Source organism: Onychomys torridus, chromosome 1 (genome assembly GCF_903995425.1).
Source record: "Onychomys torridus chromosome 1, mOncTor1.1, whole genome shotgun sequence".
Lineage (NCBI taxonomy): Eukaryota > Metazoa > Chordata > Mammalia > Rodentia > Cricetidae > Onychomys > Onychomys torridus.
The window spans coordinates 54,321,926-54,346,342 of NC_050443.1; the positions used below are offsets into that span (position 1 = coordinate 54,321,926).

A 24,417-nucleotide genomic window follows, 5' to 3' on the forward strand; every position below is an offset into this window, starting at 1 on the left:
AGGATTCAGAGTGTGGCCAATGTACTTTATCTAGCATGCAGGCTTAAGGGAACTTATGGAAGAAAACAGAAAGCCCAAACTTCGAAATTTTTATAGTTTCATAGAAGGAAGAGGAAGCAGAACGTATTATGGAGGCATTTCACAAACTGGGATTCTGTGGGAAAATGACCTTACCTCTCCAAGCCACAGTCTAGCTATTTACGGAAAGAAGGGGGCTACAAGGACACACCAGGCTCTGAAGATCTAGAGTTCTTAAAGGATAGCTGTGTTTCCTACCACCTCCCAGGGTTCCAGCTGGTATAGCTGCATCCCCTCTGGTACTGCTCTCTCTCTCTCTCTCTCTCTCTGAGTGTGTGTGTGTAGGCCAAAGGAGGATGCCAGATGTCTTCCTCAATTATTCTCCATCTTATTTTATTATTATTATTATTATTATTATTATTATTATTATTATTATTATTTTAGTTTTTCAAGACAGGGTTTCTCTAGTTTTGGAGCCTGTCCTAGAACTCATTTTGTAGATCAGGCTGGCCTCGAACTCACAAAAATCTGCCTGCCTGCTCCTGGCCCCAGTGCTGGGATTAAAGGCCTGTGCCACCATTGCCTAGCCTATCTTATTTTTTTGAGACAGTGTCTCTCCCTGAACCTGGAGGTCCCCAGTTCATCTGGACTGTCTAGCCAGCTGCTCCAGACACCTACCTGTCTCTGCTTCCCAAGTGCTAGGATTCCAGGTGCACACCTCTATAACTGGCTTTAATTTTATTGTCCTTTAATGTGGGCTCTTCAGATTGAACACATCTCCTCATGCTTGTGCAGTAAGCATTCTCCCTACTGAGTTATCTTCCAGCCCTGGTACTTACTGTCTACTTATGTGTGGCTAGAGGCAAGAACAATAAACTCGGGACTGGAGTACGGTTGTCACATCCTAAGACCTCCAATATTCACTAACTTACATTAGTAGGGGTGAGTGGCAGAAATATTTTACTCTTTGGGGTGGGGTATGCTCTTCCTAAAAAGAATCATGGCTGGAATCTCATAGTTTTAGGTGGATTTGGTCCCTGGTGATGCTCCCCAGAAACTGGGTGTTTTGCATGGCATCAGGCACACTCAGCAAGAAGGCATCTGCAAAGCTATGGACTCATGGAAGCTTGCAGTGGGGGCCTGCTGAGAAGTCTGTAGGCTCCTCTTGGGCACAAGGTGTTAAAAGAAGTGAAGAATCCAGGCACTGATAATGGTAACATGTTATTCTACTCCTAGTTCCTAGCTATCAGGGAGATCTTGCATAGACATCCTTGGTGCTAGGCTTCAACCCTTTAGGCTTCTGGCCTTTGCCTTCATGTCTGTACAATAAAGGGGTCAGCTTAGCTATCCTCACGGATAGCCTCTATTTACATGTTTCATATGTTCTGTGCTATGCAAACCCAGCTGGGCTACTGAGGGAGATTAGTTCTCTTCTGTGAATGTGTCCTTCAGGTGTTAGGACTCTTCTCTCATCTCCCAAACACTACAGACACATTTTTGGATTAAGTTGCTTCATCTTTCAACTTTTGAACTTTGCTTTCAGTCACCAGTCTCTGGTGCTATCAATATGTCCAGTGATAGCAGCAAGCATCCACTGAACGTCTCGATCATCTCAGAAGCTAGGCTATATAGAGCCTTACATCTAGTAGTTCAAAGTTGCTGCTTTATCAGTGTAATCGAATGGGTTACTAAGACCCAGACGGTACCTGCCCGAAGCCCTACCTAGAAAACTCAGGGATGAATCCAGGGCTGCCTGGTTTCCAAGACTCTGCTCAGTTCTCAGACTCAATCTGACAGTGCCTCCTCAAGTTACCATGGAGACCTGGGCCTTGGGGGCAGGTCCACCTTTCTCCAAAAGGGGACATCTTTCCATAGTAGAACAGGGAGAAGTCTAGGACATGCAACTTGCTTTATTTCTGCCGTATTTGCATTTTAGTCAAAAGACAACCTCCATTTGAAGTGCCATATGGTTGAGGCCATTAGAGCTGTAGAAGCGATGATGTCAAGGATAGAGGGAACAGTTTCTCAAACCAGTTATGCAAGGTCAAGGTTGGACATACTTTACAGGTTTGGTATAGTCAAAAGACCTAAAAAATGTGGAGAGTAAATATCAAAACTGAAGGTTGTGGCGTCTGGATGTTGTGGATCTCTCACTCTCAGCAGCATCAAAACGGGACATTGAAGAAGTAAAACAAGAACTTCAGCTTGAACAGTAGCCTTTGTTCATGTCAAGGGGTTTTCTTCTGTCTCCCTGCTCCTTAAGCTTGGGCTTTGAGACAGAGGTCAGAGCTATGGTGCACTCATCGTTTTGTGGAGACGGAGAATTAGAAGCAAGAGGTGTCTGCAGTGAGTCTGGCTTTGTTGCCTTGCAAAAAGCATCTGCTCAGTTCTCTGCATTAGCCCAGGACTGTCCCAAAGGCTCCAGTCACACAATGTAAGAGTGCTCTTTCAGAATTTAGAATTTAGTGCACATCCACTAATTAGAGTTAACATTACTCAGTTGACTTCCTACGTATTTTAAGATGTCTCAGCAAAGTTCTTGAATGCTTTCTCCTCATCTCACCCTCCCAGACAAGCCATCAACTACAACGAAATTGGATTAAAGCCCTAGCTTGCTCCAGGGGCTCCACTACTCAGCAAAAATGCAGGTTACAGGAAAGTTGGTGCTAGCCCAAGCTCTACAAAGTGGGTGTGCTCTTTTCCAGAAGGTAACTTTTACCCACTTGTGTTCCCCAGCTCTATAGCCTCTCTAGCCCCATGGACCATTTCATGTGATCTCCCATTGACAGCTCCCCCTCAAAAGTGATTAAGGAAATGCACAACCAAAGAGAAATGAAACATATCTATTTGCTAAGTAGGAAGAGCACCACCCAGCAAAGAGGAGAGGCAGATTAATAGGTGCCTTACAGCAAAAACAAATGAACACAAAATCTAATTTACAAACCTATTAGATTTGCTATGTAAGCTGTTCACAGCTGATCTGATTGTACCTCTGCCTCCAGAATTCCTGCAAGACAAAGGAAATGCATTATTTATCAGTGCAGCTCTTCCTTGCAAAGCCCTCTTCAATCACCAGGAGACCCCAGAGCTCACCTGGGGGACCACAGAAAGATGACAACATCTGACTCTGGACTTTCAATAATGGGCCATGCCCTGGTCTCAAGCACAGCCCAGGAATTTTACCGAGATTTGGGTCTCTCAGATCCTCCCATCTCCCAACTGAATACTTCAAACTGAGACACCCATTTGAGATTGGTAATAGACTGCCTTGGAAATGTCTCCCTTGGCTAATCCACAAGATGCCGTGATTCAGTACAACATGGCGTTGGCACCAGCATAACTCAGGTCGCTCGCTCTCATCTCTTGCTTTCGTTCATGGGTAGTGAGAGGTTGTTCCTCACATTCACTCTGAACTGAAGACACCAGAAATTCAAGAGAGGCAAGAAAATCCACCCAGCAGTGCCCCTGACCAAATGTGGCAACAACTTACTTTCTAGTGTCAGGATGCATACTATTGATAGTGTAGAGTGGAGGGGACAGGAGGCATGTGGGCAATGAATGAGATCCTTTGTTCTGGAGAATAGGCTCTTGCAAAGCTCAAGACTTCAGTCCCTTTCCTATTCAGTTGTCAGATTCGGTTGTTTGGCAACACAGCATCATCCTGTTTTGCTATTGTATTGACTGGGTAAAGCATGAATATGTGCCCTCAGCTCCCTGCTTTGTACCTGTGCCGTAGGTAAATCATACATAAGACTTAACTATTTTTATTCACTAAAACCTCCCTCCCCCACCATTTATAGGCTATGTGACTAAGAAGGTATTTTGAATTTTACTTATATTTTAAAGTTCTGCTGAGCCCTTCAGAGAAAGGGTTAGTATACAGCAAAGAAACAATTAGCATCCCCAGGGAAGAATTCTTTGGGAAGCAGTTATGGTAAAACAGCACACTGGATTTATACAGATATCACCATATGTTCATCTGCATGTACATACACACATGCATGTGTATGTATGTATTTTTCTGATCTGTTGAAATGCAGTTTCAACCTTATTTACTGGCAGTCAATAGTCTCCTACTTCATAGGCAGATAATTGGAGGTGGTAAGAGGACCTTTAGGATTTCCCCACCATCAAGTTTACCCCTCCAAGCCCAGTTCTTTATGACACAGAGTAACATCATATTTACTCTCATTTAATGTCTAGTAATTAATTAATTAATTTGGTTTTATAGTCTTTCCACATTCCTTGGAAGGCAGAGCTCCTGACCTTCTGACTGGGATTCTGGTAATATTTCACAGGTCCCGGTTCTGAACCATGGCCCAGTTGACCCCAGGGGCTTCATTTGGTGTGGTGTCCATTCATACCCCTCACTCAGACCCCAGCCATCAAAGCAGCTCTCCTCTTGGGAGGGAAGAGCTGTTGGGCCAGATAGTAAGTCAAACATGGCATTTAAAAGAGCAGTAATAGTTCAAGACTAAAAAAAGGTTAATGAAGCAAAAGAGATTGTCTAGAAATACTGCATGTATAAGAATTGATACATGATTTTTAAAAGCATTATCAAAGGGAAATTAAGTAAATGGTTTGGAATAGTTGGCTAACAATCTTGGAAGAAATAATTTGAGGACCTTACTGTGGATAGCAAAATGAACTTCAAGTGAGTTTGACTGGTTGTCCTAATTTACATGGTGTTGCTGTGTTAAAACATTGACCCAAACCAACTAAGGTGGGAAAAGGGATTTATTTCTTCTCACAGCTCCCAGGTAAGTTGAGGAAAGTCAAGGCAGGAACTGAAGCAGAGGCCATGGAGGAACTCTGCCTACTGGCTTGCTTTCTGTAGCTTACTCAGCCTGATTTCTTATATAACCCAGGACCACCTACCTGTCCAGGGGTAGCACTATGCACAATGAAGTGGGCTTGCCTATCAATTGTTAATCAAGAGATGTACCACAACTTTGCCCACGGGTCAATCTGATGGAGGGTCTTCTCAATGATGTTCCCTCTTTCCTGGTGACTCTAGTTTGTATTAAGTTGGCAAAACCACTAACCAGCATGCTAATATTCCCCAAACCAGCAATTCTTAAATCTCTATAACCAATTTCCTTTATCATCTATGAATACTATCATTTATTTAAACTTTAAAATAGACTCATTTTTAAAAATGTACCTTTGTCCTAAGCAAAACCATCCAAGAAACAGAGATATGATGTCAGAGCCACGCACTCATGTACAAAAACCACAAAACCATCACAAGGAAAGTATTTATCAGAGGAATCCCTCAAATCATCCCACATCACCATGGGGAATAGTAGGGATACTTGCATCTCCCTCTGGGAAAGACCAGATAAAAAAGGAAAATGCTTAGAAGAAAATGCTGGCATGAAGTTGGGAGAGTGTATGGCACGTGGAGTCCACCAGGATTGGGAGCAGACGGCTGGTGGACAAGATCTGAATATATTGTATCCATATATAAAAATGTCAGCTTGTAAATAAAAAGTTAAAGAAATACAAGAAATGGGTTTAAAAAATGGCAGCATATTTATAAAGTGCTTGACGAGGGCCTGGGAGTGTATGTGAAGGGTAAGAAGAGATAAGAGATTCTGGAGAATGCTCTGCCTTCATCAGAATCTAAAATGCTGCTTATTCAAAAGGCAAGCCCAGCTCATGGGGGCTTTCATCAAACTTACAAGGGCTCCAGGTGAGGAGAATGCTGCATCTAATTTAACTTTGAAAAATTATTCATTCAACACAATTTTTGAATAACACCGTAGCTAGGTTGCTGGCAAAGTTGAACACACATAGTTCCTGTCCTCATGAAGAACAGTTTCAGAGACACCACAAGGCGTCTTCTTCTTTTTCTCCCTTTTGTCTTAAGTTTCCAGTACATATATATATATACACATAAAACCAGAAATGATTCTTTGTGTTAATGGGTCCTACGTCTGTGGGTTCAACCAATTTAGGATAAAAAGATACCTTAAAATTTTTATGTTAGTTGGGTGATGGTGGCACACATCTTTAATTCCAGCACTTGGGAGGCAGAAACAAGTGGATCTGTGTTCAAGACCATCCTGGTATACATGGTGAGTTCCAGGATAGCCAGGGCTACCCAGAGAAACCTTGTCTCAAAAAACCAAAAAATTGTTTTTTGTGTTTACTGAAGCTGAACAGACATTTTTCTTTTTGGTAGCCAAACAGTACACCAAAGCACTTATATTGTATTAGGAAATTAGCAGTAATGAGTCCAGAGTATTTGGGAAGGATGTACATAGGTCATAGGCAAATATTGCACCACTTTATATAAAGGATTGGAGCACATGTGGAATTTGGTATCTGTGGGAGAGTCCTACAGTCAATTACCCACAATTACTGAAGACTGAGTGTATACATCATGTCCATTGTGATGCCTTAATATATGTATATATTATGAAATGACTAAGATAATTTGTATACTTATTACCTCTTTAGTTGTCTTTTTTGTTGTAAGAACATAGAAGATCAACCTAATAGCAGTTTCCAAGTATACATTATTGTTGTTGTTACTATAATTATTCGAGCAAAGTCTTGCCGTGTTCCCCAGGTGGGCTTGGATTTGTGATCCTTCTGCATCAGCCTCCTGAATAGCTGGGACTATAGGTGTGAGACATTGTGCTTGACTAAATACAGTATTAGCTGTAGCTACTGTGCTACAAAATAGAACTTTAAAACTGCCTAACTGATCTTTGTGCCCTTAGACCAACATCTCCTTCCTCTGTCCCCAGCCCCCGACTGACAGGTTTGAAGGGATCAGTACTTTACCAACACCAGCTCCAAGCCTTTCTCCTTTTCTGCCTCTGGCCAGGTCCCAGAGAACATGGAATCCTTCAGACATTACCATCATCTCCATGCACTTTCCCCTATCAATCCTTCCTCTAACTCAGGGCTCTATTGCTGACACTCGGCATTCAGTCAGGACAGCTCTTTGTTAGTGAGGCGAGGAGTGGGCTGCTAGCTCTATGTTATAGTATCCTGGACTTTTCTTTTTTGAGACAGAGTTTCACAATGTAGCCCTGGCTGTCCTGGGACTCATTATGTAGACCACAGATATCTGCCTGTGTCTGCCCCCATCTCTTCTGGGATTAAAGGCATGCACCACCAAACCCAGCTGCACCCCTGACTTCTGTCTACTGCGTTCTAACAGTAGACTTCTTCCTCATCTCAAAGGTGTGACAATCAAAAATGTCTCTGCCAATTACCAGCATCCCCTGGAATGTGGTGCAGAGGCTTGCTGCTGGTTTAGAACCTGTGTTTTGACTATTGTTTCAGGTTAGTCATCCCTCCTAGGGGTAACTAAACCTACAAATAATCAAGGCTTGCATGGGCATGTAATCATGACATTGCCCACAAGCCACCACCTCATTGATGGAGCTCCCACTAGAGGTCATTATTCCTTTGCACAATAGCCCTAAGACCAGATATGAGAAAACCAGGGCCATATTCTATACTCCACAGCCTACAGAAATTATTCAAACTAGCCTGATCACCATCCTTACCCACCGCCTTCTTACAGAAACCACACTAAAGGCTCTTGCCAATCTATTTCTCTCACTCTGTCTCCTGCCCTGCCCTAGTCTTTTGTGTGCCCATCATGGTATGACATGTGTGCCCTCTCTCTGGGGGACTATTAACATGACAAGCTAACCAGGGTGAGGCCCTGTCCCTGTTCAGGTCTGTAGCTCATAGAGTGCCTTGCCCTGGAGCTTAGCGATCTAAGTTAGACTTCAATTCTGCACACCTGATCCTACACCTTCATTACACCCATTCAAGACACTGCATTGCCATAATCTCTAAGGCAAGGCATCACTCTCAGGGAGTCTGAAGGTATTTGGCTTTAGGAAGAAGCAGAGTGATGAGGGTTTGTTTTATGATTACATTTGGCCTCAAACGTTATTAAAATAAACTAATACTTGCTTAGTGAAGGGAGAGAACATGATGATCGGGTGAAAAATTGGCTAAAAATCAATCACAAAAGTGAATTAGAAAACCACAGATGCTTAGACTACCAAAGTCATTATCATCTTCATCGTTCACAACAACACCCCCCCCCCTCGAAAGCACTTTGCATACCATAAAGCCTCATAACCAAGCCCTAATATCAGCAATAACAAGTGTCTGTTTGATCTTTCTACAATAGTCTCAGCTAGAATGTTGACAAAGTTTGGCCATTTAAAAGTTTTACAGTTTAGAAAGTGTGTCCTGCAACAGCTGTGATGTTCTCCCCGAGCAGAGTACACAGTAACTAAGACAAGAAAGAGATGGCCTGTTGACCAAACACAGCAAAACTCCATGCAGTTGGATCCATTTATTAGTGTTTACAACTAGTAAGCACACAAAAAGGAGTTTCTGCTCAGCTTCTGCATCAGAACCCAATTATTTTTAAAATATTTATTTACTTTTGAGACAGGGTCTCACACAGTTTAGGCTAGCCTTGAACTCACTATGTAGCCCAGGTTATCTTGAACTCTTTACCTTCCCACTTCTACCTCTAGAGTGCTGGGATTATAGGTGTGCCCGCCCCATTTCTGTAGTACTAGTGATGGAACCCAGGGCTTCATGCATGTCTGCAAATACTCTGCCTACTAAGCTGCAACCCCAGCCTGCAATTTACTAAATTTCGTGTTAACTGTTTTCCCCCCAATGGACAAATCACAAATGTATGCGTTAGTGAGGTACAATGTGGTATTCTGATATGTGACCAACAGGCTCCGTTGTTTATCCTCAAGGTCATGCCCAGTGTCTGTCTGTGTTAGAATTTCCCACATTTGCAGTTTCTCACCAGAGAGCTGGGCTTGGAAAATGAACTTTCAGGCTCTGACAGCTTTAATTAAGCGTCTGGACCTAACTTAAACAGTTGATTAATCTTGAGAGTAGAAGATTAAACCGAAGAGTGATTCATGAATTTGTAGCTGCTTCACATTGTTGGGAGGATACTGAATGCCTTTTGCTAAACCTACTGAGCTCCTACCTGCTGACTCCTGGGGGTACACTAAGATGTGGTCCTATGAGCATATGATAAAGAAAGAGGTGAGGGAAGGGACAATTTGGAATTAGTCACATGAGCAGACCTGGGGTTCCTACTGAGGGTCAAGCAAGGGTTTTGATTTAAAGATGCCCTTTCCTCTGAATACCTAAAACTTGCCATACTGAAAAATTTCAGCAACAGCATGGGGACATTAAAGCCCTAATGATGGTATCACCCGTCACGATCCTCACAACATCTCCTCCCATAGAGAAACTACATTTCATAAGCGATCCTCCTCACCATTCTCCTAACTTTGATTCCATGGTCGTCTTTCACATCTTTATGGACCTGCCTATTCTAGATATTTCAGGTGGATAGAACCACACAACATGTGGCTTTGTTGACTTCAGGTCGTGTTTTCAAAGCTTGTCCACCTACCAGTGTGCCATGGAGGCCTGATATTTGATGATTGAGTTCTGAGAGGCAGAACATCACAAAGATGCTCTTTGTAGGGGACGGCCCCACCCTCCATGTTGGCGTCCATAGTTAAGCACCTGTGGTTTCCATGGGAGCAGAGGTCCCACCCAATGACCTGTGTGTGATGGTTGCCAAAAATTAGCTGCCTGTCTCTGTCTTCTGAAAGGCTAGATATCCTTGCTCATCTGAGCAAGGGACCCCAGAGTGATTCAGTACAGGTCCTAAACATAAAGTTAGCAACCATAATTCCATTGTTTACTCTGAGTCGGAGGTGGTTCATGTGTGCTTGCTTGGAGTTTTTGTAGTTTGATTTGGGATGGTGTCTTAGCTAGGGTTTCTATTGCTGTGAAGAGACACCATGACATGACAACTCTTACAAAAGGAAAACATTTAACTGAAGGGGTGGCTTACACTTTCAGAGGTTCAGTTCATTGTCATCATGACGGGAAGCATGCAGGCATGCAGGCAGACACGGTGCTGGAGGAGCTGCACAGGCAACAGGAAGTAGACTGTCTTACTGGGCACGGTTTGAACATATATGAGACCTAAAACCCATCTCCACAGTAACACACTTCCTTAATGAGACCACGCCTACTCCAACAAGGCCACAACTCCTAATAGTGCCACTCCCTTTGGGGGGCATTTTCTTTCAAACCACCACCGATGGTCACATCAAGAAGAATGTTTCCATTTGGATATGGCTTGCACAAGGGGAGACTTTGCTCTAAGCATCCCATCCCAGTAATCCCAGTCCAAGGCATCTTCAGTGATCACCACTGAAGAAACCTTTATGAAGGACTTGCATCTGTCTGCAAGCTAGACTACAGTGATGTAACTGCTGGGATCATCAGGAGACAAGAAGTTCAAGGTCATCCGTCCCAAACTTCAAGATGTGGAAGCTCTTGTATCTTTACTCTTGACCACCTTAAAAGTGGGACTGGGGAGATAGGTCAGTGGGTAAAGCTTTTGGCACACAGCCATAAGGATCTGAGTTCAGATCCCCAGAACACTCCTAGAGCTAGGTGCAGTAAGTACTGCATGTCTGTAATCCCAGGGTTCCTGCTGAGAGACAGGAGGTAGAGACTGGAGGATTCCCAGAGCTTCCAGGCCAACTAGCCCAGCATAGAGAGCAGTGAACAAGGCACTCTGTCTCAAACAAGATGGAAGGCAAGGACCAGCACCTGAGATGGTCCTTTGACCTTCACAGGTGTGCCTTGGTACAGGAGTGACTTGACCCATGCTGTAGTTGGCTTTTCCAAGCACATTCCAAGTCACTTCCAAGGTGACTTTATATCCTCTAGGGTATGAGTCAGTTAAGTTTTCCTTTAAAGAGCCAGACAGAAAGTATTTTAGACTTTATGAGCCAAGAGGAAAAATTAAAGATATGCATACCCTTCAGAAATAAGGGAGAAAAATTTTCCACAAATGTTTTATTGATGACATTAGAAAATATAATAATTCAGTAGATTTTTTTTTTTTACTCAAAAGATTCATCAGTCTGTTAATGAGAAGAATTTAATGGGGGGGCAGGATGGCTAAGGTTTTTCTTAATTAGAAGTTACTGTTCCTGCCATTATTATGGGTATGTATGAATATTATGAATGTATGCCACATTTTCCTACACTCTTTCCCTGATTCTCTGAGATCCTTTTTTTTCTCCCTGTGAACTCATGTGCCACCTTAATCTTTCTTTTGGAACTTAGGCTCTGCCCTTACAGTAGTGGGGAACTTTTCCTATGGGGAAGCAGGCTAAGAGAGCAAGCTCTGAGATACAATTTCAAGTGTCTGATTTCTCCATGAACTAGTCAGTAGCTGTTTGATTTTAGATTATCACTTGGCCTATCTAGAAGCTTCTATGTGCTTCCGTGGCTGTAGTTTGAGTAATAGTATCTGGTTGGTGTGGTTGTTGAAAAGGTTACATGATCTAAGGCAAAGATCCAAAAAACACAGAGCACGCTGCAAACCACTGAACATGCATGTCGTTCTTCTGACTGCTTTCCATTCTTAACCTAAGGACCACGTGGTGGTTTGAATAAGGATGGCTCCATAGCCTTGTCTATTTGAATACGTAGTCATCAGGGGGTGGCACTGCTTTGGAAGGGTTAGGAAATGTGGCCTTGTTGGAGTAGGTGTGACCTTGTTAGAAGAGTGTGACAGTGAGGATGGGCTTTGAGGTTTCAAAAGCCGAAGCCAGGCCCAGTGGCTCTCTTTTCCTACCACCTGAAGATCCAGACGTAGAACTCTCAGCTGTGTCTCCAGCACCAAGTCTGCCTATGTGCTGCCACAATGCTAACAGACTAAACCTCTGAAACTGTAAGCAAGCCTCAATTAAACGATTTCTTTTATAAGAGTTGCCTTGTTTATCACAGCAACGGAACACTGACTAAGACAGAAATTGGTACCAGGGAGCTGGCCAGATTTGAGCTGCTTACTCCTAAAGTAGGATGCAAGATGCTCCTCATGTTCTAGGAGACATCATTGCCATATTTCTCCTTGAGGACTTCCTTCTGCTTATAAGTGGCAGTCACAGGTCTAACATGGGCTCTGAACTCCAGCAAGGCCAGCTCATCACCAGTGTGGAGCCATCACGATCACACTAGAGTTGGCTGGTGGTTACTTCAGGATGTGGAGTGACATCATGAGACGTTCCTCTTAACAGCTTGAATTTCACAGGAAGCGACACAGTTTGTTCTTGGTGTTGTCCATGCGGATGGGGCAGTTTCTTTCCTTACTGGTTTTCAGGCCAGGCCTAACAGCTGCACAATGTGCTCCCCAGGATTTGACCCTCCTTTTCAATAGAGCAAGCCTTATTCTTGTAGTGGAGTGCTTAAACCCCGTATATATGGAGGCTCCACAGGACACAGACAAGTTGGAGATGTGCGTAGGTGTCAACCTTGACGGTGTTGAGTCGGTAACAGTTGAGGTCTCTAGCACTGGGCTTCTGAGGGTGTGGCTGAAGCCAAAGGTTACCTCCGCTAAGGAGGATGGCTGTCTTCTGTGCCCTTGAGCTCTCCTCCATTTCTCAGCACTTCCCTTGGCATCCCGTCTTCTATTTTAAATACTGGCTTGATCTGATTTATACATTTGCTTTGATTTCAGCCAACCTCTTTCTTGTCAGTTTCCCTTGCTGTACAAAAAGGTACTATCTCTCTCTTGGCTCTCCCTTCTGCCTAAGTTAAGAAAACATCCCTGAGAAGCTAGAGCTTTGATTACGTTCCAGCCTATTTCCCTAGACTTTATATAAAAGTACTTATAGGCATCTGCACATCAAAATGCAAGTAAACAAGCCTCTTGGATGCCAGCATGTCACACCAGGCTTATTCTGGATCCTTCCTCTTTCTTACCTCTAACCAGGGGGAGACAGTGTGATTTATCACTCCAGCCAGAAAGCTCTCAGAGTGAACGGAGATGCAGACCTGAGAAGATGCATGAACTGGGGTTACCAATTCGTGTGGGACTTGACCTCCAAATCATTAAATGATACATACTTTTTACACAACTAACTAAAATAATGCTGCATCCTAAGTTCTTCCAGTTCAAAGACGCAGATAACAAGGCATCCAAAAGTGTATGCATCTATGTTAATAAATGAGCTGGATCTGGTGAAAAGTGAGTAGAAAAGGCTTATAAAACAACATTTTATTTTAACTTACGTGTATGTGTACTAGCATGCACATGAACATGTGGGTGTCTACTCAGGCCAGAAGAGGGCATTGGATCCCCAGGAGCTGGAGTGACAGGCTCTGAGTCACCTACTATGGGTGCTGGGAACCAAACCCTTGTCCTCTGGTCCTCTATATAAATGTCCTTAACCAGTGGACCCTCTCTCTAGCCCCAGTGGCTTTTAAATGTCAGATATGATGGTTTGACTATGAAGTCTCTTTCATGGGTTCATGTGTTCTATCGTGTGGCCCCTAAATGGTGACACTGTTATGGAAGGTGTGAAACCTTTGGGAGGTGGAGCGCTATGGGAGGAAGTGGGTCACTGGGAGGAAGGCCTTGAAGTTTTACACTCTGCTTACTGTTTGGAAGGTAATGTGACCAGCTGCCCCCTGCTCCTGCTCCCAAGCATTTCCCACCACAAAGGGTCATAGCCCTCTAACTGTGAGCCAAAACAAACCATACCTTCCTCAAGTTTCTTTGGTTGTATATTTAGTCACAGCAACAAGAGCAACCAACACAGTGTTCATGGCTACAAGGCCTTTTCTGAGTTCATACATTCCTCCTATTCTCTACAGGTCAGGGTCTTCCGCCCTGCCTTCACGTTCTAGCCTATTTGCAGCAAGGTGCTGTCTACACTCAGTTCCCAGTGCCCCCACCATAGACCATGGCCAAACATAAGTCTGGGGTCCTGCTCATGCCAGTATTTACATAGAAAGTATACTTCCTGCTTATCCAGTGTGTTCTCGGAGGGACTGGGGAATGAAGAAATGAGTCAAAACAGTTGCAGGTGTCCTTCTTCTCCAGAGAAGTCTCAGCTTCCTGGAGCAGGGCTTGGGGAGGAAGGATGGAGAACTCAGACATACTCCCATGTTCTTCCACCTGCATCCACCAGGCATGCTCTGGGGCTAGGGCTTTGTTAGCTGTACCCTGCGATGTTTGCTCCAGGGAGATCCCCATGGAACACTTCCCCCTTCTCAAATCTTTGTGCAAATGCCATCTGTGTAGAAAGGCCTTTCCTGACCATCATTTAAAATAGCATCTACTTTCCCCTGTATTCTCATTGCAGTTCTCCTCACTCTCCATTACTTTAATCTTTTAATCACCACACTCACTTATTAAAGGTACTGTCTTTTCACTACAGCATTAGCTCCATGATGGAAGCATGCTAGCCTTAATATTGCCAACCTCAGTGGTGTGGGGTACATTGCCTCCAGGGTTCAATTAATATTCGTTAATAGAAGGACTCAACCTCTCACCTTTCTTGTGTTACAACAGAGGAACCAGCTGTCTCCTTATCCAAAGCCAGTGCCTCTACCTGTGCTCTGGGTCAAATCCCTTCTGCCTTGAGGCTCTCTATCCACTGTGTCTTCCCTCTTCCATGAACTCAACAATTCCCACGAGCTGCATAATTTGATCTGTATCATAGAGCTGTTGTAAGTCAGGCTCGGTTCCACAAATCTTCTCTTAATTCATTGTTGCCTCACTAGAGCCCTTGAGGGAGGAACAAACATCCAACAGAAGAGGAAGTGGAGGTACAGAGAAGGTGAAAATGTGATCAGAGCCACATAGTAAGTGATGACCTCAGGATCGGGATCTGAACTTAGAAAACTGGTAGAAGAGCCCAGCCCTGAATTACCATCCATAGTTCAAGCTCGCTCATACCCACCTACTGTCATTTAGGTATCTATTCACTTAACCTTGCCTTAATCTTAAGTAGCTCTTAATTCCATGCTCCCCTCAGCCAATTCTATATTTCTTCCCATCACTTTGCAAATGTTCTCAGTCCCCTCCTCTCCCTCTCCACCTGTTCTCTCTTTGTCCCACTCTAATCTGCTATTAAAGAATTCTTGTAGGACCACCTTGCAACAGCATTTCTCAGTCATTATCTGTCTTAGTGTGCATTTTATTGCAGTGATAAACACCATGATCAAAGACAACTTGGGGAGGAAAGCAATTACTTGGCTCGGAGTTACTTGTCCACCATGAAGGAAGTCAGGGCAGGAACTCAAGGCAGGAACCTGGAGGCAGGAACGGAAGCAGAAGCCATGGAGGAGTGCTGCTTACTGGCTTGCTCCCTGTGGCTTGCTGTACCTGCTCTGATATACAACCCAGGACCACCTACCCAGAGGTGGCACCACCTACAGTGGGCAGGGCTCTTACACATCAATCATTAATCAAGAAAATGCCCCATAGAAGCTGATGGAGACATCTCAGTTGAGCTTCCTTTTCCCAGGTGACTCTAGCTTGTGTCAAGTTGACAAAAACTGACCAGAATGCCATCTTACTCAGCCTCCAGCGGTACTTGCCAGTGTAGCTTCTTCTCTCTTCCAGGATAGAATACTGTGGGTTTCTTGGGTGTAGTCCTAACCCTCTGTCTGGGTAGCTCTGAACAGACCTTCTCTCCCTTAGAAGACAAATGAAAAATGTCATCCATGGGCACACCCTGGAGGAAGCTTGCTATCAGGAAGAGATTATTGCAAGTAAAGGGGTGCTTTTGAGTTCATGGGACGTCTTCATCAGTCCTTCTGGTTCAGAGATGTAGTATTTTAGATTGTTTCCTTTCAACGCCTTAAGGTTCTACCCCCAATGGTGTAAAATCCCTCCTTGATACTTTTTAGTGCCAGGAAGATGGTGTCCAAATTCTTAAAATTTCAGTTTTCCTTTATATTCACACCCAAGCAGATTTTGCTTAGAATTACCTATCATTTTTTTTTCTACAAAATTTAGATCTTCAACATTTCCAAATACAAAACATTGTCCAAAGAGTGTATAGGTATACAATTCTCCCCTCCAGAATAAGTGGTCTCCTTCCCACTACCAAAGTTCACTCCCCAAGAGCCATGTCTTCATTATCCCAGGTGACAGTTCTTGTCCCACTTAGCCATGTAGACAAAATGCTGCCTAGGGGGATATGAAGATTCCAAGAGCCATTAAAAATAGTCATGACTTCATGTGTGGAGTCTTACTGTATGCCAGACACAGTACTGGAAATATGGTACATTCAGTTTCTTATTTCTCACTGTTTTAAGACTTAGGCTGTCCAAGGCTCAAAAAGCCTTCAGGATTTGCCCAGGATCACCCAGTGAATAACCACAGAGCATGAGGTTTCAGGATGTCACTCATGTGAGGCCAGATGTCATGTATCTGTGAAAAGGTGTCTTGTACCTCCCATTTATTGGCTGCAGGCAAGGACTGAGTGTGCAGTCACAGGTGTGCCAGCGAATTCAGAGGAAGCAAAGGTTATTCCACAAACAGTACTGGGATAGCGGAGCAGAGATTCAGGAAAATATTCAAGTCAGCCTTCCTACCTGCACCACTCTGAGCAGATAAAGTGTGGTCCCGTCATTGGAGGCTATGCTTGGAAACGGTTTGCTATGAAAACACACACGTCTATGACCCAGTCGCTTTGCATCCACTGTTGACAGACCTTCTGCTTCAGACACTGCCTTAACCTTGGCTGTCATTCCCCTCTCTTTTATTGTGGAAGAAACATGCTACTGCAGAACCCTAACCAGAGAGTTGGCAGCCCTGGAAACTCATTTCATTCATGTCGTAGGGTGTAGATAAACCCATGCTCTTTAGAGAGGAGCAGAGCGCCCATCCGACATGCCACGCTTTGCTCTTGAACCTGCCTGGCGGCGACTTGAAAGACCTCCATGTTCAACCAGGCTTGCTTCTTTTTCTTTTGTTCCTTTCTTGATGGCCTTGCATTCAGACGAAGGAGTGTTCCCTATTAGCGTCAGCTGCTGCCTTTTCATGACAGAATTTCTAGAGGACACACGGGAAGGGAAGACTTTGAAGGTGCTTTTCTTCTGGGTGTTTGATGTGTCTCCTTCTGACCCTGCCTGGTCCTAGGACAATGGCCATTCCCACTCCCTCAGCAGCAATGCTGGTCACCTCTCAGAAAGCCTCACTGTTAGATAGAAGGAGGTACGGTGGGACCACTGGATAGGGGCCTGGAGCTCCAGCTCCCCATGGGTTCTGCTCTTAACAGCCCTGAATCTTTCTTGATCTTGATATCCCCTTTGTAAGTTGGGTCTTGTAGAGTTCAAATAGAAGCCCATGTGAATGTTTGTTGCAGTGTTATTGAAGGTTATGGCCACCATCCTTCAGAACAGAATAAACCAACTATTGCTTGCTGAGCCTAAGAAGTCTCTTAGGACAGCTGCGTTTCTACTGTGCAACCTATTAGGGTACCATTGGAAGCCATGAAGGAAGGAAAAGACAGAGTTAGCTGTAGCACAACCATGCTTTCTAATGCTCCATGGCCTCCTCAGATGTGGAGCTGGGGTCTATCCAGAAGGGAGGGCTGCTGGAGATTACTTTCGTGCATTTCCTTTTCTTCACATAGGAGACACATCTGAATGTCACATGCCCATAGTTGATGGGACTGTGCAGGACAGAACCCTTGTGTAGAAAGGCCTGCTCACTCTTTGAGCAGGCACAGACATGTGTTGGGCACAAGCCAAGTGTAATGGCTGGTGCTGTCAACTCAGTGGAATCTAGAATGACCTGGGTGAAGGGCCTTTGATTGTGCCTGTGAAGGGCTATCTTGAAGTGAGAAGACCTGCTGACAGTGAGTGGTATCATTCCCTGACTGGGATTCTGGACTGTACAAATGGAGAAAGGGGACTGAGCTAAGTTTGCATCCATCAGTCTCCTTTGACTACCAGGGTAATGTGATCAACTCTCTGAAACTCCCAAGGCCTTGATTTCCCAGTTGTGGTAGAGAGCACCTTCAATGTGAGCCGAAACAAACTCACCCCCACCCCGAAGTTACTTTTGTAAGGGAATTTAACCACAGCAATGGAGAAAAGAAATGAAGACACCAAGTCTTTGTTGTCTGCACTGCCCACGAACCAAGTGAGACTCTGAAGTATCCCAGGGACGAGCTTCATCTTGTGGCAACACTTTCTCTGGTTTTCCCAGGATACTCCCCGCCCCCGTTTGTTTCCAGTCCTGCCTTGATATTAGGGTTGCTCAGCCTTAGCATGGCCCATGTACTAACCTCCAACTTTCCTCTGTCTACCTCTAAGCAACTTCATTCTACTGTCTGACTCGTTGATCATCATGGTAGGCATGACAGTTACCGGAAGCCTCACTGGGGTAGTACTTGTGGGTCAAAGCTGGAACAGCTACCCACTACACATGCCTGCTTCCTATCTATGCCTTACATCTACCTAATAGACCTCTCTGTCAGGGAAGGACAACCCTGCCTAGTTCATTCAGAAGCAGGGCAGTGTCTACAACTCCCCAATCTCTCCCTTGGTGCTTCCCCTTCCAAGTTCCATCACCTTTGGATTTTAGCTCACTCCTAAATGACAGGAGCTGCTAGTGCCCCCATCATTGTGACATACACCTCTCCCAGGTGCACAGCCTGCCATGTCCTTCCCAGGGCAGGCATGATTTCTACACTGCAGAGCTCAGCAGCCTCTCTGCCTCCCGTAAACTCCTCAGGATTCCTTCATGGGTACCACTAGCTTTCAAAATCAGATTTCTTACTACAGGATCTTTTCTGGGCTGCCCCTCTGCCCTGGTCTTCCACTTTCCATGCCTTCTAGCTCTGTCAGGCAATGCAAGAGTATCCTGGAATGTATGAGCTGGATCACATGGTATACCTTTGAATATCAAGTTCTCTCCCAGGAATGCCTTATTCTATTTATGTGTGTGTGTGTGTGTGTGTGTGTGTGTGTGTGTGTGTGTGTGTGTGTTGAATTTAACATTTATAAATGGCCAGATCATAACTAGTCTAAGCATTTGGGGACTTGTATTATGCCGAACTTTTTTCTCCTTATGATAGGATCTCTTGTAGTCCAGGTTGCTTCAGGCTTTCCAAGGCTCTGGGAGGTACTGGACTTGAAGAAGCCTTCTGTCTTAGGGTCCTCCTGACTACTTTCTGACTGCCTTTTGGGAAGTCATGGGCATGCTCAAAGTAGAAAGCAGGAACTCCAGCCATGTTGGTTTAGAGACCAGAGAGCAGCTTTACACAAGAAATGTCATTGTAGCTCACAACAGGTAGGGGTTGGATGGGAACAGCTCAGAAAGGACAGGAGCCTCCAAGGTTATGACCAAGTGGATGTTAGTAGCATGTGTCTGAGTGAGGACTTCACTTTGACGATTAAGAAGAGCCCCCCCCCCAAAAAAAAATCACAGAGCTACTACAGTCCAAGCCATTGTCATGGTGGGCTTCTTTACACATTCTCTTTATCTCCATGGACTTGCAGACCTTTACTTTGGATGCTTCCAGCACCTTCTGGCAGGAAGCTCAGTTCAATTTTAAACACCCACACTGAGAGTTACCAAGATGTAACAAACAGCTACACACACACACACACACACACACACACACACACACACACACCCTACTTTCCCTGTTTGCCCTGTGAATCAATCAGCTCAGATCCCATGGTTTGTTGGGGAAGGGACAGGCACAGGCACTGGGCAGGGAACTGTTAGCCCCCCGGGCTTGCTTGGGCTGGTGATTCTGGAGAGCATCACAGGGACTCAAGGTGTTGTTGAACATTTGACATGAAGGAGCTGCCTCAGAACTTCATTCTCTTCTCACATCTCCTGTCGTTGATTACTGTAGGAAATTTCAGAAAAGATGATCGGGGTGAAGCCGAGAAGGTGGAGAGCCTGCCATTCTTTGGGTTTGGTATCATCCAGAGGCAAAGAGAACTCTTGTCCCACCAACTTCTCCACTTGATCACATCACACTGCAATTGGGCAGAGGTTTTAGTCCTGTTTTCTTGAACAGATTGTGTGCTCTTTGGAGACATCTGGTCACAAGAGGGGCTTGACACAGGCACACTGGGACCCAACAATGCTTTCTACAGATGAAGGGAAGAGGGGACGGAGATTTCTACTTCTTGGCTAGGGGATGGGAACCTGCCTGTTTTTTCAACAAAAGTTCCTTTAATATGATAATGTGAAAGTAAGAGTTTGCAGAAAACCCCCACATATCCCCAAGTCAACCATCCATCCATCCAGCTAGCCATCCAACCAACTATCCATCCAACCATCCATCCATCCATCCATCCATCCATCCATCCATCCATCCATCCATCCATCCATCCATCCATCTATCCATCCATCCATCCAACTAGTCAGCCAGCCAGCCAACCAACCAACCAACCAACCAACCAACCAACCAACCAACCAACCAACTAAAAGCCTCACAAGTTTGATGTGATTCCTAGTGCCACCTTTAGTAGAGAACGCAAGGCCACATTTTTTTTTCCCATTCCTTGAAACAGGTACCACCAGCTTGGCATGTATTGCTCTTACACTTTTGTTTTTATTATTATTGTTCTTATTAGAACTCTTCTGAGGTGAGAAGGTCATAGCTAAGTTTCTCTGTTTTATTTATTTATTTTTTGTTCCAATTAGTATGAATTCCATATAGCTGAGTACCTATACGACAGGCATTGGGGTAGACTCTATGGTCATGGTGAGCATGCATGTGTAGAGTGTCTAGTTTCAAGGTACACACACACACACACAGACACACTCAGACACACACACAGACACACACACACACACACACACACACTCAAGCAAACATCCTTCTGGCCCTAGGCATGGGGCTATAATTACCTACCCAGGTCTTGGGTGCTACTGAGAACACACATCAGAAACAGAAATGGGGACACTTCAGTTAACTGTGTGTTTAGTAGTGGATTGGAGGGGCTGTTTTCTACAGGACTAGGAGAACCAGACTCAAAATGCACCCCAGGAAAGAGTCGCAGAAAAGGAATTGCAAAGGTTATTACCTAAAAGCACAGTCCAGCCTCATGGCTTAGCACATTCCAGTCTTCCCTTATGTAGGCAATGTGGTGTTTCTGTACCCTTCTTACCCCAGCACAAGGTCACTGCAATCTTATCCCCCGACTCCTGTCCCCTCTCCCTCTCTGTTGTTTAGTTCCATTTCACTTCAGGGTTGTGGCTCCAGCATGGAGCCTTTTTTGCTTTCTTTCTCTTCCCTTATGACTTTATTTTTAGACTTTGAAAACAGTGTGTGTGTGTGTGTGTGTGTGTGTGTGTGTGTGTGTGTGTGTGTACAGAGGACAGGTAGGTACTGCTTCTCGACTTCCACCTTAACTCAGGGACTTCTGCTGCTCACCACTGCCTGCAGCATGCTAATGGCCCTCCACGATCCCAGGGTTCTTCTGCCTCCCATTGCATAGTAGGAGAGCTGGGGCTGTAGCCTCCCGCTGCCAAGCCTCATGTGATGTTCTAGTTTCATTCTGTTGCTATGATAAGCACCATGACCAAAGGCACCATGAGGCACCATGAACAGGAAAGGGTTTATTTGGCTTACACTTCTGGGACACAGTCCATCACTGAGGGAAGTCAAGGCAGGAACTCAAGCAGGAACTGGAAGTCAAAGCATGGAGGAATGCTACTTGTTGGTTAACTTCCTGGCTCACTCACAGGCTCATGTGTAGTTTTTTTTCTTTTTTCTTTTCTTCTCTTTTCTTTCTTTCTTTCTTTCTTTCTTTTTTTACACAGCCTAGGATCACCTGCTCAAGGAATGATGTGACAGTGGGCCTGGCCCTCCTATATTAATTAACAAACAATCCCCCACCCAGACACGTCCACATGTAGCTCGAATCCTAATTGGTCTTAATAATAAAAACCTGGAGCCAGATGTTAGCGTAAATGCTGAGAGATCAGAGAGACAAAGGAACAAGCCACAGTCCCCTCTTACCTCGCCAACTCCTCAGCCTGAAAGAGGCCAAGCTCCTGCCTTTGCCCATCCTTATCACTTCCTGTTTCCTCCTCCCGAGTGCTGGGATTAAAGGTGTGTGCCACCACTGCCTGGCCTCCATGGCCAACTAGTGGCTAGCTCTGCCCTCTGATCTCCAGGCAAGCTTTATTTGTTAAAGCACAAATAAAATATCACCACACCCAGAGGTCAATCTAACCTACAAGCAATTCCTTGATCAAGGTGTTCCTCTCAGATTAAGACTTTCCACTCAGATGACCCTAGGCTATGTCAAACTGACAAGTGGATCTAAGTAGGACCTATGAGTTCTGAGGATTTGAACTCAGGTCCTTATACTTGCCTGGCAAGGGCTTTACTCACTGAACCTTCTCCTCAGCCTGGCTTCTTTGGAAATCTACTTTTTATTTGTAGAATATTTCCCATCTTCTGTCTCCTGCTTTCTCCTTCCTTTTCAAACTGCTGGTGAATCTGTTGTCTGTAGAATCTCCTTCCACACCACTACTCTAAGCAAAGTGGTCTCTCAAAGTCTCCATGCTTGATGATGAGCAAGCCCAAGGGCCCTGAGCACCCTCATCTTTAAGGGGTGCACACACTGGCAGCATGCTTCCCTTGCTCTCTTGTCATCTCCTCACTTCATTGGCTACCCTTTCTTCCCATGGCCTCCGCCACCTGACTTCTGCTCTGACTCTCCAAGTGAAGCCAAAGACCCAGGCTCACTGCTGGAGCCTTTGCTACTCCAGAGGCTCATCTACACTAATGGTTTTCATCACCACCTCATGCAGAACTGCTTTAGTCTCAGCCCTGCCTGCTCTCCAATCAGCCCCTGGCTCTCACCACTTAGGGGACTGTGGACAAGTTAGTCACATCTTATGCTTGCTGTACCTGTACTAATAAGGACGTGGCCACTTATGTACCACTTTGCTCTAATAACAGGTGAACTGATTTGGATTTTTGTTGTTATTGTTTGTTTGTTTGTTTGTCTGGCTATTTCATTGACTTTGTTCTAGTCCACTCATCTTCACTACCACACAGATGGAGACCTCTGTCTAAAATGATCAGGTGTGAAACCAAACCCACTGATGAGCCATACAGAACAGCTTCCTTTCTCCATGCCTGAGCCACCCCAGGCTCAATCATTACTGACAGTCCCTGGGGAATCTGCAGAGCTATCAGGGTTTTTTGGGAGGAGGGAGGGACCATTCCCTAACCCTTCCTGTCTTTGCATGGAAACCACCCCGGGGTAGACCCTCCACGCTGCAACTCCCATTGGTAGTATGGGTGGTCCTCTGGGCTCCTTTGCTTTCCCTGCCCCCTAGTAAACTTGCTCTTTGCTGACAGTCATCATTGTTTGAAGCACTTCAGGGGTCCCCAATGGTTCCCTTTTCTTTGAGAATCTTTTGAGACATATGGATCTTGTGCCTGTCATTTGAAGGGGTTCAGGGTTCACAGAGCACCTAAGATCTACTACAGACTCCCTAGGGCTTCTGGTCCCTCAGGCAAAGCATCTCACTTCCTCCAAACCAGACTGTCTTTTTAAAATCATTTATTTATTTTAATACAGGAGCATTTACCACCAAGGTCAGGGGTTACAATTAGGTTGATGGCAGATCACAGGCACAGGCTCTTTATTGGCAATGGTGGGTTTTCCTGATTGCCAAATGAAGAAGGCTTCCCAGATCACCAGATTTAGCTATGTGTCGTGGGAGCTTTTCTGCTTCTAGCTACACACACCCATGAACTTTGCTGAATTGTGGTACACTGACCGTTATTTATCAAGAACGCCAATCCTACTGTAATATAATGTTTTCTCCAGTGACACTGAGTGGTGGGATAGGAGTTGATGGACCCCAGCTTGCAAATCTTTGAAGATGTTTCTCTGAGATGAAAGTGTCACATGCAATAGTTGGTACAGTGTAGACACGGTAGCCAGTTTGACTTTCTTTTTCCTTACATGGCCCTCCCCCACTCTTCTACCCTTTACTGCTCCATGTGGAGCAGATAGGAGGTGAAAATAGATCAGAATCTATTTAATGCGCCATTCCAGCCTTCAGGGTAAAACATTTGGAAGCACAACAAAGGACCTATCTACCTCCAGTGAGTCTAAACCCTGTTCCAGGGAATGTCTCTGTGGTAGTCACCCAATTTTGAGGATTCAGAACCAGGAAAGACCCATGACATTATCTACTCAGTGTTGTACAGATAGGGAAACTGAGGCCCTGAGAAGCAAGGGCCTGCCACTGAGGCAGACTGCAAGTCTACAGCAGAATCCAGAACTCTAAAGGCTCCTCTCCAGACACGCGCCTCTTTATCATACAAAAACTCTGCTCAACCAGACCACAGTTCCCTTGAGCACCTCATCTGGGATGTGTCCATCTCTGCATGGCACTAGCATCTAGCACAGACCTTATAAGTACCTGGGTACAGTGGGTCATGTGCATAGTACACACACAACTGTGTGATGACGCCTCAAAGCTTGTGGAACTGTCACAGAAAGCAGGTACTGGGGAGTTGACCCGATGCTTTCATCCAGGAA

The 24,417-nt window shown here is 44.9% G+C and overlaps 1 protein-coding gene and 1 non-coding gene across 3 annotated transcripts in view; both read right to left on the reverse strand.

The window, feature by feature from the left end:
- St8sia2 (ST8 alpha-N-acetyl-neuraminide alpha-2,8-sialyltransferase 2) overlaps positions 1 to 24,417 on the reverse strand; it is a 70,734-nt gene that overhangs the window by 31,997 nt on the left and 14,320 nt on the right. For both annotated transcript variants that reach the window (XM_036197172.1, XM_036197163.1), the window contains exon 2: positions 2,963 to 3,025. In XM_036197172.1, coding sequence (XP_036053065.1) covers positions 2,963 to 3,025 — 63 coding nt within the window. The remainder of the gene's footprint in view (positions 1 to 2,962; positions 3,026 to 24,417) is intronic.
- LOC118576953 lies at positions 16,633 to 16,764 on the reverse strand. Its single transcript, XR_004944142.1, has one exon. It is a non-coding gene; the product is annotated as a small nucleolar RNA U109 (small nucleolar RNA).